Source organism: Eulemur rufifrons, chromosome 30 (genome assembly GCF_041146395.1).
Source record: "Eulemur rufifrons isolate Redbay chromosome 30, OSU_ERuf_1, whole genome shotgun sequence".
In the NCBI taxonomy this organism is placed as follows: Eukaryota; Metazoa; Chordata; class Mammalia; order Primates; family Lemuridae; genus Eulemur; species Eulemur rufifrons.
Genome location: NC_091012.1, coordinates 48662227 through 48683163, shown reverse-complemented (window position 1 = coordinate 48683163; position 20937 = coordinate 48662227). Strand labels below are relative to the sequence as shown.

Below are 20937 nucleotides of genomic sequence, written 5' to 3'. Positions count from 1 at the left end.
TTGCTGCTGTTGATTTTAGTTATTAAGGGGGTTCAGTCCCTGCTGGCCAGCACTAAAGAAGGCCCTTGGGAAGAGGGAAGCTTTGGAGGAGGGGTAGGTGGAAAGCTAAGGGAAGAGCTTTTAAAGTTTGTTTTATTTTATTTTGGTCTAGTTCGGTTTTAGTTTTAGTTTTAGTGTTTTTTTCTGTTTTGTTTCATTATAACTTTTTATTTTGAAATAATCTGACTCATAAAAAGTTGCAAAAATGGTAGAGTTGCCATGTACCCTTCACCCAGGTTTTAGGAACAGACTTTTGAGTTGAATGGAGAGATTCCAAGTGTATCTGCCAGGAACAAAGGCAAGAGTGAAAAGGGAGGGATTTTGAGAAGTGTAAATAGCAGTAAACCGGAGTCAAGAGACATTCAACTAGCTACCTGTCTGTGCACCAGTCATTTCTGTATCTGGGCTTTAGTTTTCTTATCTGTGAAATGAGAATGATGTTACCACTTTATACCACAAAGTTGTGCTAAGAATTAAATGAGAGTACATACACAGGCACTTGTAAACTGTGAAACATCAGTAATTGTTATTTTTACAATATAACGATTACTTTTCTCATTTTATTTAGGCCTTCAATAGGCCTATCTGTCAGATTTCAAGGTGATTATAGTTTAGTGGATTAGATTTATATCTGTAAGAACTGTCAGCATGATCCTGAAAAGATGTTAAATATCTGGTTAATGAGGTAGGAGAATAAAACCAACATTAGGGTTTGACTATGTTAAATAAAATCAGACCAAACTGATTCATTAGCTACTCAACTAAATTTTGGTAATTTTTGACTTCTGTGGTCAAGGATCTCTTTAAATATCTGAAATCTATGCAATATGTCCTCAGAGAAATGCACATAAGCTGCATATGAGCACATATATGAACATTTTTGATATAATCTCAGGGAGGCTCCGAACCCTCCCAAAACACAAACATGAAACCTCTAGGAGTCCAAGTTCAAAATCCTGGTTCAGAAAGAGTTTTTATCTTAGTGGCCTGGATGACTGCAAAACCAACATTCTTATATCAGACTCTGGTCTTCTCTTGCTCAGTGATCTTTTGTACTTTGCTTTTTAAAATAACCTCCACTTCCTTATCCCCTGATTTTAAAGTGATAACTTTTTCATTGCAGAAAAAATTGGGAAATATAGAAATGTATAAAGAAACTAATTACCTGTAGTCCCACCCTCCAATGAGAATCACTGTTAACACTTCCTTGCATTTCATTCCATTTATCTTTTTTTGCATTATCTCTGTCCATACATTTAAATTATATAACTAGCATTGTACTTAAAGTTTTGTGTCCTACTTTTTCAGCTAATGCTTTATTTTCAGCATTCCTCATGTTTTAAAATATTCTTAAAATATGGCTTTCAATGGTTGCATAATATCTTACTAACTGATAAACATTTATTTATCTATTCTCTCATTTTTGGAAATTAGAGTTTTTGTTTCCCATTTTTCTTTCATATTTTGTGTTTTGTTGAACACTTTTTAAAATAAATATTTCCATAATACAGAATTCTATGAATGAAATTACTGAGAACATATTAAAAGACTCCTGATGCAACTTGAGAGATTATAGTGTACAGAGGCTGTACAAATTCATACTCCCATTAAATAGTAGTGGGAAAGCCCATCTCATTCCATCCTTACTAGCATTGAGTATTATTATTGTTAGTAAACTTTTCCCACTATGCGAGTGGGAAAATGGCAGGCTACTGTAGCTTAAATTTGCATTTATTTGATTACTAGTAAGGTTGAACTCTTTTTAACATCTATTGGCCACATGTATGTCTTGTATGAATTGTCTGCTCATGACATTTGCCCATTTTTCTCTTGGGGTGTGGCATTTTGTGTTTTAAACCTCTTTGGGTTTCAGTTTCTTCATCAGTCAGCTCGGGCTAATGATATTTGCCCTTAATTTTGAACTTCTGCAAAAAATGACCTATCAAATGTTGCATGCCATCAATTCTATCCAGAAGACTAGTGATTAGATACTTAAATTATTTCGGGAGGGAAGTGTTGTGAGTCTTCGGTGTAGGTTTAATTCAGGGAATAAAGCTACAGATTGGGAATCATGACTCTTTAAACCATCTGTAGCCAATGCGCGCAGTGTTGTCTTGCATAAATATATGGTAACCTGCTGTTATCACCTAAAAGGTGATAGAGAAGCATATATTTCCTGTCTTTTGATATGCTGGGCTTGGAAGCCTATAGGAACCAGGTGTTCTTTCTTCAACTACCCTTCCTGTGGTTTTATAGCCACATATCTCCAACTGTAATACCTTTCATTTACAATAGCTGTAAAACATCCATGTACTCCCAGAGACGGTTGTAACTATTACAATTTATGTTATAATGATAGTTAAAGAGCCAAAGTAACAAGTGATTTCCAGTTCAACTAAATTTGTGGTTTTATTTGTCTGATAGATTAAGTTTACTACTCAAGAACACATTTCTTAATAAAGTCATTACAGCCACATAAGCAGGGATCACTGTTTAAAATCCACCACAAAGCCAGCAGAACAACTCTGCCTGATGTTTTTCTCTGCCTGTGAAGACTTCTGCAACTGTGCTTCTCTGTGTCTGGATAATATGCCCTGGTATTCCTATGCTGCTGAAAAACTACTTTCAAAGTCAGGTTTGGAAGTTAATTTAAAATTCGGCTAAGAGCTGAAAGGGCATGAAGGTATCGAAGATGCCACAAGTGCCCCCTTGAGTCTCCTGTGGAAACCACGTATGAGAAGCCCAGGAGGGAGAATGCTTTTCCAGGTGAGCTCTCTCAACCTCTTTCTTGAGTACTTAATGTGCCCCCAGTCCCTACTGCAGGAATCAGAACTAGGCTGAATGCCACTGACTGCCAGGGTCGTGGGCAAGATTGGGAAAGCTCCACATTCATACAAGTGCTTGCTTTCCTGAAAGACGATAGCTCTTGACCCACATGTGGGTCGTCAATCCTTATTTCCACTCTTCCCCCAGTCTACATCAATCCTTCCCCTGGAAAAGTGAGGGGCAAAAAATGAAAAAAAAAAAAAAGTTGAAATTTGGGAATAGCTGCAAGTTAAAAAGGGTCGCTTTACACAGCTGCACATTGAACAAGACCTTTGAGTTTGGCAACTAATGAGCTGTATGTTGTGGTAAGAAAGCTGGACTTAGAAATTTTTTTTCATAGAGGAAGATGTATCTATGTTGTAACGTAGCCTTTGGCTTTTCTTATTATTTATTTATTTATTTATTTATTTTTGAGACAGAGTCTCACTCTGTTGCCTGGGCTAGAGTGCCGTGGCATCAGCCTAGCTCACAGCAACCTCAAACTCCTGGGCTCAAGCAATCCTCCTTCCTCAGCCTCCCGAGTAGCTGGGACTACAGGCATGCGCCACCATGCCAGGCTAATTTTTTCTATATATTTTTAGTTGTCCAGATAATTTCTTTGTATTTTTTTTTTAGTAGAGATGGGGTCTCCCTCTTGCTCAAGCTGGTCTCGAACTCCTGACCTTGAGCTATCCTCCCGCCTCGGCCTCCCAGAGTGCTAGGATTACAGGCATGAGCCACCGTGCCCGGCCTTCTTATTTTTTTTTTAAAGCTATACTAAGGAGGAGTAAGGAGAGGGGCTTGATTTTTGTTCACACTTGGACCAGAGAAGAAAGAGGGAAGAGTGTGCTCTGGAGATCCATGGATAATGTTGCTGGTAGAAATTAAAGGGCCTGTGAAGAGTGGGTACAGGGAGAAGCTCCAAAGGCAAGTATCCTCTGCCTCCTCTCAGAGCCTTTCCTGCTCTTTGTAGGAGTCTGTGTTCTAATTGCTTAAGAGGAAGTCCCTTCAACTCTTCCAATTTGAGACTCACTCAATTAGTAGGATAACTTTATAGTATTGATCTAAAGGCATTTGCTGATATTTGACTGTTTTGGGCCTACACAAAGGGCAATTTACTAAGGTTCAACAGACTACACACACACATAAATGTGCTGAACTCTCAGCTACGATCACTGCAGTTGGTTTTCTTTACTTTACGAGAAGGAGAAGGCTGACTTTTCAAGGACACTGTCTAGCATTTCAGCTCAGAATACAACTGAGTTGCCTGTTTAATTTTTGCTGAAGAAGTCGGAAGGTGAATAAGTGAGTTGGGCCAAATAGCCATGTCAGAGTTTGGAAGATGAACTGTATTTAATTTTCATGAAGTTATGAGAACGGATAGAAAAGTCAGAGCTGACTTTCAAGTAGCACATACTACTCTACTCTCACCAGTTTTAAGGTAATTAGTAGTTGATTTTTTGAAATCAATATCTACTTTAAGTCCACAGATTTTATTTTTATTGATATCTCTAGATTGACAATCAAAAGCTTACTTAAGCCTGCTTTTATTTCACAGAGTTGCCTACAAATGAACAGGGCATAAATTCAATATTAGCATCAGCTTCTAATATTTCATCTGGAATTTCCTTTTTTTCTTTTCTTTTTCTTTTTCCTCCCAAGGCACTCTTTTTACCTTGGCAGCCCACAAAATCTTAGCGCCAGAGGGAATCTTAGGAAATGGGCTATTGAGCCAGACTGCCTGGATTCAAATCCTGTAATCACCACTTACTAGCTGTGTGACCTCTCTGGTCCTCAGTTTCTTCATCTCTAAAATGGGAATGATAATAATAAGGTATTACAAATAGTAAATGAGTTCATATGTGGCAATATATATGGTATGACCTCAAGGAGTGCTAACTGCTGTTATTATGGTTAATATTAATAATACTACTGCTAATAGAGATCACACAGTCTATGTCCCTCATTTTATAGATGGAAACTGCAAAATTATGGGCATACCAGTTCTTCCTCAAAATCATACTCATTCTTCTCACCTGACTTTGGCCATATCATTTAACTTGGACACTTTTTGCACTATTCTAATTTTCTCTTATTTAAATACTTTTCTGTTGATTAATTTACCTGTGTAACCACATAATATATATTTTTAAAATTTTCTAAACCAAATCATTAATGCTTATATATGGGTGAAATAGTGTGTGAAATAATACTTTCTTTCTAGTTATCTGAGTGGGGTTGACCCAATAAATATAGTAGTCTCTATGATTTGGAGGCCCCAAGAATCCCCTGACCCCAAAAAATCAATACTGCTCAGTAGCCTTGATGCCTGATATCTTCTGTCTCCAGGGGACTGCTTAGGGGTAGAAGCAGTTATTGGGGACTGAAAACTACAGATATATTTTAAAAATAGATTAATCTATCTTCAAGCAGCCTTCTTATTTAAATTTTCACAAAACAGATGTCTCCACCAAACCTGAGGAGAAGGAAGTTTAAATAGTGTGGAGTGAGAACTTCAACTCTGTAGCTGAGGGCCCTGTCAGCAAAGGCCATTTCTGAGAAGGGAGGGAGATGCTGGAACCCTCTTGGCTCCCTCCCAAATTCCCCATCATTTGTCAGCCTGAGACCCTGTGTTCAACTGGGCTTGTTTCCCCTTCTCAGCTCACGTCTGAACATTCACACGTTGCATTTAAAAACAAAGCTATCCCATTCTCAGTTATCTTTGAGTGGAGAAAAAAAAATAAACCGTGAGCGTTTTAGATTAGACTTAGCTTTATTTTGCTTCTAAACACATAATCATCTTACTTGATTTTATGACTTTGGTTTGAAGTGCTAAGGTTTTAACATTTTTTTTTTTTTTTTTAATAAAGGAGGCTGCAGTTCTGGGGTTTTGCTGTAACCTTACAACTCGGTCTGCAGAATCTTATAAAGAGCTCTGGATCCAATGCTTGGATAAGACTCATATTATGGCATTATTATCCCTGGACATAGCAAGGTGCAATCTGGATGTAGTCCCTAAACCAGTTTGCTTTTGGTGAATGTCCAATTCTTTTACAATGGCCTCTATTGTTATCTGCATTCTATTAATAATTTCTCTATTGTCCAGAGAAATGTATTTATGGGGACAGATTGATGCAGCAGATGAGAAGATACATGGACTGGATACAAAAGTATTTTACAAGGAAGATGATTCAAACACAACTCAGGTTGGAGGAGAAATGGATTTTTAAAAATAAATGAAATTTCAGGATGTTAATGTGATTTATTTCACTTAATGGAGCTGGTGACGGATGGCCCAGAGGTAACAAATCCCTTGCCTGCTCAGGCTGAGCAGGGTGTCATGTTTCCCAACAGTTTGCTTCCCTCACCTTGAAGAGGACCCTGACTTTGTATGAAAAAAGAAATCACTGATCATTGAAGAAAAGCAACTCATGTTGCTTTATGTCCAAATAGAGGTCTATCCCTTTCTGATTCTTTTCCTTTCCAGCTAGAAGGTCTGAGGTAGGTGTCATTGGTAGCTTTTTGGAACATTTGGTATCTGTCATCTTACCAAATGGGCCTTTAAATGAAACTGTCATTTTGCGCTTGAACAATTAGTGCTTTATGATCAGCACATTTGCAAATTACAACCACACTTTTGTGTGGGTTTTCAAAGAGGAGCCCCATTTCCCAGTACGGCAGGGGTTTCTATGTTGTGTGACTATCGGAAATTCTGTCTCAACGTCTCTGGTGGTTCCACCTGCTCTGGAATGGCAGTGTCACCAGAAGAAATAAATGATTCGGTCCAGGGTATTGAGGTAGTTGAGAGCATCAGAGAAGCTTATTCTTTACACGTGTGCTTACAAATGGGCCACTGCATATTCGGTCCAGGAAGAGAGAGTATTGTCATCAGCTTGCCCCTTGAAAAGCTACCAGAAGTAAAAGGACACTATCTCTGAAATAATAAAGTCCATGGGGAAAGAGAATGTGCTTTGTCAAAATTGGATTCACACCTACCGTTGGGAGCATATTCATTCTATTCAATTGGAAATGCCTAATCTGGGGAAACTGAGGCAGTGGTACAAACACAAATCCCTAAGAATGGGGAAAGCAGGTAAAAATTAACCAGTTAAGCAGCCCCTGTTTTCCTTTTGCCTCCTTCATGCTTCCCCTGCCTGGAGGCCAGCCGGTCGTCCTGTGCCACCCACACTTGCCAGTACATTAGAGTCGATTATTTGTCTCTTTTTGTCAGCATTGAAATGAGGAGTCAGGCCCTGCCAAGGTGGCTCTACTGAGTGGGGCGATGATTTATAGATTAATTATTTTAAGGAACCAGGCAGCACAGCATGATGCAATGGAAAGAGTGCTGCGCCAGGTGAAGACCTGAATTTTAGCCCTGGCTCTGATCTTCAATAGCTGTTTGACTTTGGGCAAATCACTTAACCTCTCTGGGCCTTAGTCTCCTTATCTGTAAATTGGAAATAACAACAATTGATGGCTGTAGTGATCACATAAAATCCTGGCTATGCAAACATTTTTTTAACTCTGTGGCACTAAACACACATAAAGGATTGCTATTGTTATAATATTTCTAGGGACATGCACAATAACACCGCCTAACCAATAAGGGGCTACATTCTTCAGTCCCAGGACCTCAGGCCACACCCTAGAAGTATCACAGAGAAGAAGGCCTTGAATTTGTTGCCCTTATAATCCAGTCTACAAATCTGTTCAACTCTGCCATAGGATGGGAAATGGGTCACATTATAATTATTATTAACTAAACACTTTATTCCTTAACACTAAAGAGCTCCCAAATGTTTTTTGACCTTCTCAACATTAAGAACAATGTGGAATATAAGGTATAAATCACAGTTTATAGTTTCTCTCCATTATCTGTGCATATGGAAGGTAAAAAACAGGATGGGTTATCCTAGAAAACAGACAATTCCAAGGTCACATAGTATGGAATGGATTATCCTAAAGAATGGAAAAATCCCAAAGTTATATAGTGTATGATTTGGTTCATAAAGTTTTATTGAGACTATAAACTGGGGAGGCACTAAGAGATCACATATTCAATACAATTTTCCTGTAGTGAATCCATGAGGTTGATAAGCCATATCTAGGTAATTCTTAATTTTCTCTAGTTCTACATTTTCATTTCACAGGTGAAAAAAATCAAGGCATTCCTTAAGCCCTTTGTAAAACTGAGCATCAAGGCCAGGTCCTCTAACTTTGCCATCTAAGGCTCTACCCAGGAGATCCCATTTCTTGAAGAACTCTGGTAGAAACCCTTACTGCTACCCACCTGGAGAGATTTGACTATTTTGGACTGCTTTCATTTCTCCATTCAGTGGCATATCTGGTAAGTATTCTGTTAGAGACTTGACAATACATATTGCCTGTGCATGTAGACAACTTCAGTAACTGCTACCAAAAACACCCACTGAAGTCTGTGGCTGTGTGGCACTAATATGACTGATTGAAAAGTGAGGACTGTTGAAGGTTATTTTGTTCGTATCAAACCATATGACTGCTTTGACTGCTTCTTCCTGGAATTGAGTGGTTGTCTGGTGGTTGCACTTACCACAACCTGAAGGTTACCAAAGTTTTACTATAAGTGAAGAAAATGCAAGCATTCCTGGTATCCCAAGAGTGACACGTGTGCTTAAAGCAGGCCTGGCCTCAATAGTGAGTGATGATTTCCTGCAGGCTGGCAGTTGCTCTAGGGCTGATATTGAATGTTACTATATTGGGAAAGTTGGTTACATTATCCTAACATTGGTTAATGTTAGAGAAGGGACAGGTAGACAGAGAGTTAAGGTGTTTGTAGGCTTTGTGTGCTGCAGAAAAGCAATTTTGACAGAGATCTCTGGTTAACTGCGATGCACTGTGCTTGGTAAGGACTTGAAAACTCCCAAACCTTTAATTTCCTTCAGGCAACTCTCTCTGAGTACCCCAGCCCAATCTCAGCACGAGTCCTTTATCCGTCTGGCCCTTAATATGTATGCATGATAATGCTATCATTCACTGACTTTTCCTTTGATTTTGCCTTGCCCAAATGTTGCCTTATGTTTCAAATCCTTCTGTGTGTGCCTACCTGGTCTTTCTAAAGAACCTGTGTCAACGTGGTGGCCCTGATAAGCATCTCTAGGGCTTGCTGGGAGGGGGACTGGAGGGCCTCCTGACTAAACACATTTCTCTAGCCAGACTTTCTTGGTGCCTGAAATTGCTATGACTACAGCACTTTAGCTGGCTAATGACAAAGAAAGCTCCTATTAGAATGCTCATTTAAGGATACTGAACCATTATCGGCCATTAGCAACCTCTCTTGAATTAGTATATCATATAAGCTAGTCAGTCACCTAGAAAAGCTTTGGAGAAATGAGATTTCAGATTAGGGAGGCTCTGCAGTTTTCAAAAAACCCCATAAATGTTCTGTGTCTTGTGTGAGGTCAAGCCTTACCCTCAGCCTCCTCTCAAAAGCTGCAAGGCTGCCTTTGTTTTGCTCCTTCCTCTGCCGCCACTCGATGAGGTTTGCATTGTGCTCTCCGGGCAATGAGATGTTGCATTTGCCCAGAGTGGGGTTGACTGCCCCGGCCAGGATGTGGGGCTCTGAGCTGAGGCTTATCTCCATCCCGCTGGCAAAGGTAACACGCAGGGAACCATCCGGACTCACACGATAGGTACTTTGAGTATTTTCTGTCAAGGGAAGAGCAAAGCAAGAAGAAGGGGAAGAAAGGGAAGAGCAGTAATCAGGGAAAAGATAAGTTTCACTTGATGAGGCACGTCTGGGATGGGATGAGCAGGTGGGGCGCTGTGGGCCTAACTGCCTTCTGGGCTAGACCACCACTCTGACAGGCAGACGTGCTCTCTGTCCATTTGGGTCTTGTTATTTTCACAGCTGGAGTATCTTGTTTCTTGGATAAAAGGCTCCTGTCTAACACTGCAGGCTGTTTTTTTTTTTTTTTTCTTTTTCATTTTTAAAGAATTCCCTCACAAACTCCCTCTTTGACTTGTTGGATCAGCCTCCTCAGTTTGATATGCTGAGAGCTGGGATGAGAAGAGTATGAAGTTCAACTCAGCAGCCTTACCACCTGCGGCCTCCATCACAGTTGCTGTACCTCACAAATGACAACACTGACAAAAGTTGGTACTGTGTCTCTTAGAGTGTCTGGCCCCACAACCTAACAACACAATGAGGCCTTAATGACTGGGCAGAGAGAAAGCAATTTCTCTTTGTCCACTTCCCCTCTAGCTTCCAAGACATTCCTTCCTTCTTTTTTTCTTCCATTCTTCCATTCTTTCTTACTTTTCTCTCTTTGAACAGACTGAGCTTTTAATTGTCTTATTTCACTTATATTCTTTCTTGGTATGTATCCTAAGTTGTCCTTTTTCTCCACCCATATCAGCATCGACCTAGAATGCTAAGCTCAGCTGGGGCCCAGACACCATTTCTTTAATACAACCTAGTCAGACCCTTAAAGAACTTTGCAAACAGCTGGGTGTTGGGAAATGACCTGATGGCAGAGTAGACTCAGGAGGGATTGGACCTCGTGACTCCCACAGAGCTGCGGCCCAAAGTTGATATGGGAACTTGTAAAAGGTATGAATTTGTCTGGGTTTCAGCCTCCACAGATAAAAAAAATAGGGAGAAGAGTTCATCTTCTCAGCCAGAGGTGAATTCTATTTATTAACAGTGTGCACAAGTTTGAGGGCAGACTTTATGATAGGTGCTGTTATAGTCAGGTAAAGTTGGGGACAGTCTTACCTTGTTTTAAAATATATATGGTACTAGTTGCTGTCAAGTTGGTTGACATGAGGACGTTTTCGCGGTTGGAAGTATCTAGCTTCACTTTTGTCAGCTTCTCCAGGTCACTGTGGAAGCTGCTGACCTCTCCAGTGGGAAATGTTGCATTGGTCAGATGTCCCTCGGGGTCATACCTGAGGAGTGTAACCAATCCTAACATTGAAGTCTCCTGGCAGTGATAATAGGCCTTTGCAAAATAAAAATCACTTGGCAGCTAATACAGTTTAACTTTGAGTGATAACAAGTATTATTAACCTTGTTCAATAAGAAGAAAAAGGTCAGAGAGACGATTAATCAAACGAAGGTATTTTTTGCAGCTTCTGAATTCTTGATGACTTCCTTGAGCTGTGCTGTTTTACAGAAAAAATATATCTAGTAATGAATCACCAGGGTGGAAAACTGATTTATGAATCATGTCCTGCTGTGTGCAATGTTGCAGGGAGGCCTCCGTTTGCAATTTGGGTCGATTTCATTAGATGTGATGGATTACAAAAACCAGTAGAGGGTGCTGTTGTCAAAGGAAAAGGAGGTACAAAAGGGCTCTCAAAGCCCGAAAAGCCAATAAACTGACTTTGCATTATGATGGGAAAATTATAATTTGCTGCTGTTTAAGTTGCCAAATTTGAAATGAATGAATCATTCTCCCAACAAAATGAACAAGAACAGAGCATAATGGAAACATGTTCATTAAAACATTCTGGAACCCCCTGATCTTAGTGTCACTTAATTTTTTTTTTTTATCTTTTTGGAGTATAGTACATAATGTTTTGTAATTTGCCTATATGGGTAAGACACACAAAAAATAATTACCTGAGATAATAGGCAATAACCTATATCTAGAAATATAGTTTAGTGAGTTTACTTTCTTTTTTTAAAAAAAATCAGAGTTATTGGCAATCTCACTGTCCTCCAAATGAAAACTGCTTCCCCTGAAGGCTTTTGATGTTGAGCTGTTCTTTTATTGCCAATAGAACCATGAAAAATAAACACTTCATTAAAAGTAAAGGCATGCACTTGGAAACCCATTACTGTTTTCTTTTCAAGTTGCAAATTACAAAATATTTAAGCACTTTTATTTGCTTTTAAAATGTTAAACAATTATATTCTTTTTACCCAAAGTGAGTAGGATACGGCATGGACACAATGGTGGAGTCTGGATCCCCTCCTCCAACAATTATGCAAAATGGCATAGTAATTCAGTGTTAATCCACTGGGTTTTAAAGAACTCAGCCTGGGTAGTTGCTCAAATTTTAAAACCTATACCAGCCTTTGGTAGGCTTGGGGAAAAGGGGCTGGGCCATATTTTGTAGGACAGGCCTGAACTTGACACTGTGCACAATGCCTCCTGAAGTTTAGCACTGTGTGTACACGTGTGTGCGCACACAGAGTATCAGTTAAAATGGTTATGTATGTAAATAAAAATAATCAAATAGGTCATTTGATATCACAGATATGCCAAGCCCTAGATGTTAAATTGGGTGCTCCCTTTGTTTAAATGGATTTTAGTTAAAAAGGTTGGTGCATTGCTACTATGCAGCTAAGGACTCATTATCAAAGAAAGGCCAGGGGGAGCTGTTTGTCCTGGGGTTCATGGCAAAATCCTTCCCTCTGCCCAGCCTGCTTGTCCATGGCCTGCTCTGGGGCTCTGGGGCTCTGTGGCTATAAGAAGCTGGCGCCTGGTGAGAAAGGCACATGGAAAGGCTCGAATTCCCAGTACAGCCCCAACCTTGTCTGCTTGGTCTTCCTTCCAGGAGAGGAAAACAATTCCCAGCCTTTATTTTCTCAAGGTACCAACCTGCTTTACCCTGCAGGGAGGAGTTTTCAGGCAGCAGACAGAAGGAAGCTGCTGCATGCCCTCCTTATGAGGGAAACGGTGGCCCCAACAGCCTATACTACATTATGCAGCCAGTTCCTCTCAGCACCAGCAACTCTGCCTCATTGGTTTTCCTTTCCTGATTTCTAGGGGTTTTTCTCAATCCTTGGCAAGGTCACTCTTTATCATTCCTCCAGGAAATCTGACCTAAGACGCTGTGGATGCAGGTGCCCAATGGGCTTTCCAGCTGGGGGACAGTTTCCTTCTTTTCCAGTCACATAGCCCATTGTTTTAAAGGAAGATTTCATATAAAGGTGAGAGCAGTGGTTGAGTCCACTCATCAGAGCAAGATGACAAAATCAGATACCAACTGAGCCAACCATGCACAGAGGTACAAGCGTCAGAAGTCCCAATGAACCCTATACACAGTGGCCTGTGGATAAATCTGGTTTCCTAACCCAACCACCAAACACCTTTCAAGCTAAGTCATTGGTGCTTTTTGTCTGAGATTCATTTTATATCTTATTCCCAAGAGCACAGCCATGTTTCTACATATTCTCATCCCATCCCTATTCCCCAAATTGACAGTAGTATGTATATACAGAGAGGAAAGCTAAAGGGTTCTGGATAACACTAATGACTCAGATAGATCTAGCTGGGAGACTGCTGCCTGATCCTTTTCTGGGGAAGGAGGCAATGGTGTTGGGAACAAGGTATCATTTCCCATAGGCCTGTCCAGTTGCTGGTTAGGTAGAAAGTTATGTTGTCTGATTTCCTTTCTGTGGCTGGCTAGGCATTTTAATTTGAAAGTATATATTTGATTGTAACATTATCATAAACAAAGCACCCCACCCAGTCAAAGCAATCACATTTGATGGTGTCTGCAGTGTTGTGCTTTGTGAGCTCTCATGTGCTCTGCCATGTATATGGCCCTCTCTGCTGTGGGGTCATTTCCAAAGGGAGAGTGACAGGCAGATGTACACATAAGTGGATAATTCCGACAACTTTGGAAAGATTGCTCGAAGTGGAGAAGAAATAAAGGGAGCCTTTGATTTCCTATAGCTTGCTTGAGTTTTTTTCCCCAATCACAGGGGAATGCATCCTTCCAGACTGAATTTCAAAGAAACAAGTTTAATCAAAATCTCTTCTGCCGTGTATTTCCCTTTGGTGCCTGCATCCTTTGGTGCACAGAGTCCAAGCCAATATGCTCCAACTGATCCCCTCAGGCCACAGCTTGGAAACAACACCCACCTCACTGCAGGCAGGGCATAGCACTCACCTAACTGGCCTCGCAAATTCTGGCTGCTGAATTGTTGCCTTCACAGTCATCAGAAGTGGGTTTGGTAAGAGGAGATTTGCCATAAAATTGTCCCCTCATGTTCTGATTTTACAGAGTTCCGCTGTCAATGTCCCACAGGGCACCAACCAGTGAAGTACTGAGGGCACCTGGCCTTTTGCTCAGCACTTGTGTGTGAGTGTGTGCGCCCCAGTGGAGCAAAGGAAACATTTGTAAATTCAGAATTCATTCTTGTCCTTGAGGAGCATATAGTTTAGTTGGGGAGATGATATTTACACATTATTAAAAATATATTTAGTCTGATATTTTCTCATAAGGGATAGCCTGCCCTTTCTTTTGAGGACAATTTAAGCCAGTGTTAAGCTGTTCAGAGTAGAAACTAGAGGCTCCTCCACCTTTGCTTTTAAGAAAGAAAATAACTGCAGATTATAGAAGGGAAATTCATTACTTTTTAAGGAAATATGAAGGAGTCAGATCCTCTTTACACTTTCATGTCAGAAAACTGACCAACCCAATAAGAAATTTTTAGGAAATACTGGATTTCCTTTTCCTCACCAATAACTTCATTTGGCTTTCTATGATTCAGTTACAAGTCCATAATGCCCTTGTATCTTCATTCATCCTTCATTCAATAAATATCAGAGTCTTGTGCTAGGGACCGGGGGAATACAGTGCTGAATGAAATTCACAGTCTAGTAAGGCAGATAAGATATGCACACAAATAACTCTAATGGCAGAATATTGCCATGTAGTTGCATAAAGAAGGAGCTGTAGAAGCTCAGAATAGAAAGAGGTTGTTTCCAGCTGGGCTGAGCAGAAGAGGAGGAGAAAGAGCAGGAGGTGGTGTTTGAATCCTGGAAGTTAGGTAGAGACTGGGGAGGGGAGGAAGGCATTCCAAACAGAGGTGATGGCATGAAGAAAAACACACAGATGAATGGGATATCCACTGGGGGACCAGTGTTGCTAGGGCACAAGATTCATTAGGAGGGTAGTGGGAGAGAAACCTGAAGAGGCATGCTAGGGGCAGAGCATGAGGGAACTGGCATACCAGGCTCTGGAGGTAAGTATATACTTAGTAGACAATGGAGAGGCATAGAAAGCTTTTCAGGTGGAGAAGATAATGATCCAAACAGTGCTTTGGTGGCAATGAGTCTTGGAGAGGGAGACAAGAAGCAAGGAGACCTGTTAGGAGGCTGCAGCCTCAGTTCAAGCTGGAGAAGATGGTGGCCTCTTGCCTTTATTAAATGCACTGTGATTGCCTGTTGTTGGGACTTGTCTTCCTCACTAGACTGTAACATTTCACATCTTTAGAGGGAGGACCAATGTCTCATTCATCTTTGTATTCTCAGGGTCTGGCACAGAGTAGATTCTCACTACACTTACTTGTTGAATAACTATAAATAGGATGCTGCCAGTGGAAATGGAAAGGATGGGGTGGATATGAAAGCCAATGTAGTTATAGAATAGACAGAACCATCTACAGTGGTGTGGGGAGGCCACCCTCAGCTTATATAGATGTCCTGTGCAGTGTGGCTAAACTTCCCTACCAGTCTCTGTTGCTTCTGTGCACTCCCTGTCTTTATTTCTGTTCGCCCCAGCATTAGCCACGACAATACTGTTTTCCCTGCTCTTGATCCTTATTAAGGGCATAACGCACAAGGAGAGGTGACTGAGCAAAGGTGTTGAGTCTCTGTCTCTGGAGACCTGAAGGAACAGTCAACATTTCTGTGTTCTTGTTTAACTGAAACCATTCACCTGCCTTAGTTCCTTTCTACTCTGGGATTCTAGAAGGCATTGGAAACATTTCATGTTTTATTTGGATTAACTGATCATTACACCAGCATTTCTGCATGGGAATCACATCCTATCCCCAGGAAGATATCTCACCCAGAGACACGGTTTGTTTGCTTTGCCTCCCCCTTTTACCTTATCAGGGAGGAGAGGGCAATCCTTCATTAGCCACTTTTGATAAAACTGAACATTTGTAAAACAGCTAGAAGGCACCCAGAGATATTATGAAGGCTTTCCCAACTTGTCAGTGGGTGCTGTGTTTTGTTTGTGTTTTTTTGGTGGGGGTAGTGGATGTGCCAAGAAACCCCAGAAACAGAGAATGCAAAAGACCAAGGATGAAGAGATCATGTAAATGCAGAGTCTCCTTGGAGTGGGAGGGCTTCCCACAAAGGGCAAGGGGCCTGAGGAACTGTCAACTCAGCCTGGACTGGCAGCAGTGCACAACTGATGCTTTGGCCTTAGTCTGGGGCCTTTTCAGTTTAGTATAGCAGAAGCCCTTGCCGGGGAAATGCCAGGGACACAAGCGAGGGAATCCTGGCCACTCTTGCAGCCTTGTGGGGAAAGAAGGCTTGCCTGGTATGTGAGCTGATGGGCCCCTCCCTCAGATCTCAGCTGGGGCAGGGTTATTACAATTAGGAGCCTACCAGCCCCTCAGGCCAGACCACTTGTCTCATTCTGCCAGTATTCCTGCCTTGACAATCACCTCCTTGTTAGCCATTTCTCTGTGGTCAGCTTTTCCCCCTGACACTCAGGACACTTATGGGCAGTGAAGCGTCAAGTACTAATACTTGGGGTGTGTAGTTTTGATCCTGGTCCAAGTCAAATGGAATTATGAAAATCAATGAACTATTTAAACAACATCACACTACATAATAAAAGCCCACATACTACCACCGCACAAAATGCCATTTTAAAATCCCATTTTGATTATTCACTGTTCAGGGTCATCTGTGTCAGTTCTCCTCTCGATAGCTGCAAATAATCGAAAGTTGAACGGATAACTGGCTTGGTTACTTCTATCCAGCACTCCTCCATCCTGCCAAATTTTGCTTCTGTTTCTGTTTCTCTCTCTTTCTCTCACTCTCATTTCTGAACAGAATTTCTGTTTCTACCTTGGCAAACAATTTGTCCCCTTTGGCCACAGAAAGAAGCCTTCCTCTCACTTCAGAGAAATAGTCGAGCTCTTTTAGGAAGGTTTGGTATCAGCAGCATGGCAACCTTCTACTGACCTTAGCATTGTCCTGACCCTGACTAGGAGAATAGGTCCAATTTTGTGTTCCCCAACTTCAGTAGGACAAGAAATATTTTGAAGGAGTGCTCAGAGCTGGCCAAAGCATTGGAGGATAAAAGTCAAAGTCATCAGATTTTATACAGAGAAGACTGCAGGAAGAATTAGTCACATTCTGAAAGTTGGGAAGTTGTTCATTCCTTTACATACAGGCAAGAAGGGACAGGGACCTTGTTTTGTTAAGGATTGCTATATAGCACCAGAATGGATTGCTTCAGGAGGAAGAGGCACCTTCTCTTTTCAACAGATGCTATTTGACCAAGAGAGTGTCAGCATAATTCTGGCTGGAGTTAAGAAGGGGGGTAGGAACAAATGGTTATTCAGCCTCCCTCTTTATCTCATGGTGCTACGATATTCCTCTTTTCCTGCTATGGGTGGGGAAATCTTCTAGCTCTCTAGACTTTGCATAGTCACTCTTGTAAGACCAAATGCTCCTCCTTTTTCTGGAAGGCAGTGTGGTAGCAGTGGAAAGAACACTGGAATAGAAGTTCAAAGATCTGACTTTAGGTCAGTCAACTAGCTTACGTGAATGGCCAAGTTGTTTCCCTATTCTGGGTCTCAGTTTCCTCGTTTGTAAAATGACATCTAATATTTCTTTGTGGCCATAAAATTTCACGACTACCCCCATGTGGATGCCTGTGCTTCTCATTTTTTAGTGCCTCAAAACTGGTTATTCAATGATGATGTTAGTTCTTGCCTTGTCACTCACTGTTGGCCAAGTCCTGGTGACAGGCCTGGGCTCCGCTCACTGAGAGAATTTTGCCTACCACACAGTGCCTGCATCAATGTGCTGCCAGTGGAAAACAAGGACACAAACTAATATAACAACAAACTTCTCTTCTCTGTTCGGCATCAATTTTCCCCTCTGTATTAGACCAATTTTATCAGTATACAAATATACCATTATTTCTCTCATTTTAAGAAACTCCTTCTGTTTACTCCATTTCCCCTCCAGTTCTGATTTCTCTGTTCCTCTTTTACAGTTAAGCTCCTTGAAAGAGTTCTTTACTCAGTCTCCAATCTCTATCCTCCTTCTCACTTTCTTTTTATTATTGCTGTTGTTGTTGAGATATAATTCATATACCATAACATCCACCATTTTAAATTGTACAATCCAATGACTTTCAGTACACCCCCAAAGTCAGCCCCACACTCATTAACAGTCACTCCCCACTCTCTTTTCTCCTCAGCTCTTGCCAACTACTAATATACTTTCTGTCTTTATGGATTTGCCTTTTCTGGACATTTCATATAAATGGAATCATATGGTATTTGTTCTTTTGTGTCTAGCTTCTTTCACTTAGCATAATGATTTTGAGGTTTACCCATGTTGTAGCATGTATCAGAACTTCATTTCTTTTTCTGGCTGAATAATATCACGGTATGGATAGATCACATTTTGTTTGTCCATTTGTCACTTTATGGACGCTTGAGTTGTTTATACTTCTTGGCTATTATGAACAATGCTGCTGTAGTCATTTATATATCCATTCTCTCTTAAGAGAATGTTCTACTCAGGCTTTGGTCCCCCCACTGTGTCACAGCACCTGCTCCTCTCAAGGTAAACAATGATCTTCATGCTACAGTGGTGGATACATATCATTATACATTTTTCCAAATCTATAGAATTTACAACACAGAGTGAAGCCTAATGTAAACTATGGGCTTTAGTTAATAATACTGTATCAACATTGGCTCATCAATTATAACAAATGTACCACAATAATTAATGCAAGATGTTAATAATAAAGGAAACTGGTGGGGGGAGGATATGGGCATTCCCTGTACTTTCCACTTAATTTTTCTATAAACCTAAAACTGCTTTAAAAACCCACAACAACCCAATGATCTCCACAGTGCTAAACTGAATGGTCAATTCTCACTTCTCATATTACTTGACTTAGGAGTACTTGGTACAGTTGATCACTCCTTCCTCCTTGAATCACCTGTTTTATTTGGTGCTATGGTCTGAATGTGTCCCCTCAAATTCATATGTTAAGCTTAATTGCCAATGTGATAGTATTAAGAGGTGGGGCCTTTAGGAGGTGACTAGGTTAATAGGGCTCTGCCCCATTAAGGGGATTAGGGACCTTATGGAAGGCCTGGAGAGAACTAGCAAAGTCCCTTTTTGCCCTTTGCCCTTCTGCCATGTGAGGACTCAGGAAGAGGTGCCATCTTGGAAGCAGAGCAGAGGCCTCATTAGACACTGACTCTGCCAGAGCCTTGATCTTTGACTTCTAAACCTTCAGAACTGTGAGAAATAACTTTCTGTTCATTATAAATTGCCCAGCCTAAGGTATTTTTTTGTAGTGGCACAGACGGACTAAGACACTTGGCTGCCAGGACATCCCACTCTCCTAGTTTTCATTCTACTTCACTAGCCTCTCCTTCTCAGTCTCTCTTGCTGGTTCCTCTCCATATCCTCAGCTCTAAACATTGGAATGCTTCATGGTCAGTCTTCAGATCTCTTTTCTTCCTTGTCTACTTTCATTTTCATGGGGATCTCCTCCTATCTCATGGCTTTAAATACAATCTAAACACTGGTAGATTCCAAATTTCACGATATAGTTTCTCCCCTCAATTCCAGACTTAAATATCCAACCACCTACTTGATATTTTCACTTAGATGTCTAACTAAATTGATCATATCCAAAACTTAATTCCTGATCTCCCACTTCACAACCTTCTAGTACAATGTTCTCCTTCCTTCTTGGTAAATGAAAACCCCAACATCCAGTTGCTTAGGCCAAAAACCTTAGAGTTGTCTTTGACCCTTCTTTCTCCCACATCCCACATACAATCTGTCAGTAAGTCCTGACAGTTTTACTGCCAAAATGTATTCAGATTTTTAGTACCTCTTACTGTCCCCATTCTCTGGTCCAAGTCACTATCTTTTGCCTGGATTACTGCCACAGCTCCCCCTACTCCCCAGGTTAGGTTCCTCTGCTTCCACTACACAGTCTGTTTTCAATACAAAATGATTCTTTAGAAACGTAAGTCAGATTATGTTACTTCTTTACTGAAAACTCTCCAGTGACTCCACCTCTTACCCAGCATCAAAGTCAAAGTCACTACAGTGGCCTACAAGGCCTTACATGATGTAATTCTGGCCACTTAATTGATTGCATGCCCCCATTGTTCTTATTCCACTCCAGTCACAATGGCTGCCTTACTATTGCTTGAACGTGTCAGGCTTCTGCTGCAGGGTCTTTGTGCTTGCTGTTCCTTCTGCCTGGAATCTGCCTTCCCATCACCATATATTCATATTGCTTGCTCTCTCACCTCCTACAGGTCTTTGCTCAAAGGTTAGCTTCTTAGTGAGGCCTTCCCTACCAACCCAATCTGCAATAAAAACCCCTTCTGCCCCACCCACTTGATCTCTCTTACTCGACTATATTTTTCTCCATAGAATTCATCACCATCTGAAGTTCTATACACCTTACTCATCTCCCTCCAGTACAACATGAACTCCATGAAGGAAGGATTTTTATCTGTTTTGTTCATGGCTATATTCCCAGCACCTAGAATACTGTCTGGTTCATAGTTGGTGCTCAGTAAATATTTGTTGAATAAATAAATGAATAGTTGAACTGGTTATTTTGAAAGCTGGTTAATACGTGAGCCATTTCGTGTTGGGGACTGAATTCCACCATTAACTTTCAAAATAGTTGTTTGCCTAACTTCACCTGAAGTATCATCTTGCATGAGTTTTAAAAAAAGACATCAAAGTTTCTCATTAGAAACTTTATCTTTTCTAAGGGTAGTATATTTAAAAACATAGGCTCCTGAGTCAGAATATAGGGGTTTGAATCCTGGACATCTGTGTGAATCAGGACAAGTTAACCATTCTGTGCCTCAGTTTCCACATTCATAAAATGAACATACTTAGGAACACCAATCCCATGTTGTTATTATGGAAATCAAATAAAATAACATGTGTAAATCACCTAGTACCTGGCACGTAGTAACTCTTTAGCGAATAGTAGCTTTTATTACTCTCATTAAGATGTAGGAGAAATCTTTCAAGAAATGGAGGAAGACTTGCAACAGAAACAAATGAATACATTTTTCTGAGTGAAACTAAAATAGCTGTCCAGCTCTTTTGTATAAAT

At 40.8% G+C, this 20937-nt stretch overlaps 1 protein-coding gene across 3 annotated transcripts in view; it reads right to left on the bottom strand.

The window, feature by feature from the left end:
- Window positions 1-20937, bottom strand: part of TENM1 (teneurin transmembrane protein 1) — a 532730-nt gene that overhangs the window by 13901 nt on the left and 497892 nt on the right. For all 3 annotated transcript variants that reach the window (XM_069463375.1, XM_069463376.1, XM_069463377.1), the window contains 2 exons: window positions 10598-10770; window positions 9293-9528 (listed from right to left, as the gene is read on the bottom strand). In XM_069463375.1, the coding sequence (XP_069319476.1) occupies window positions 9293-9528; window positions 10598-10770 (409 nt within the window). The remainder of the gene's footprint in view (window positions 1-9292; window positions 9529-10597; window positions 10771-20937) is intronic.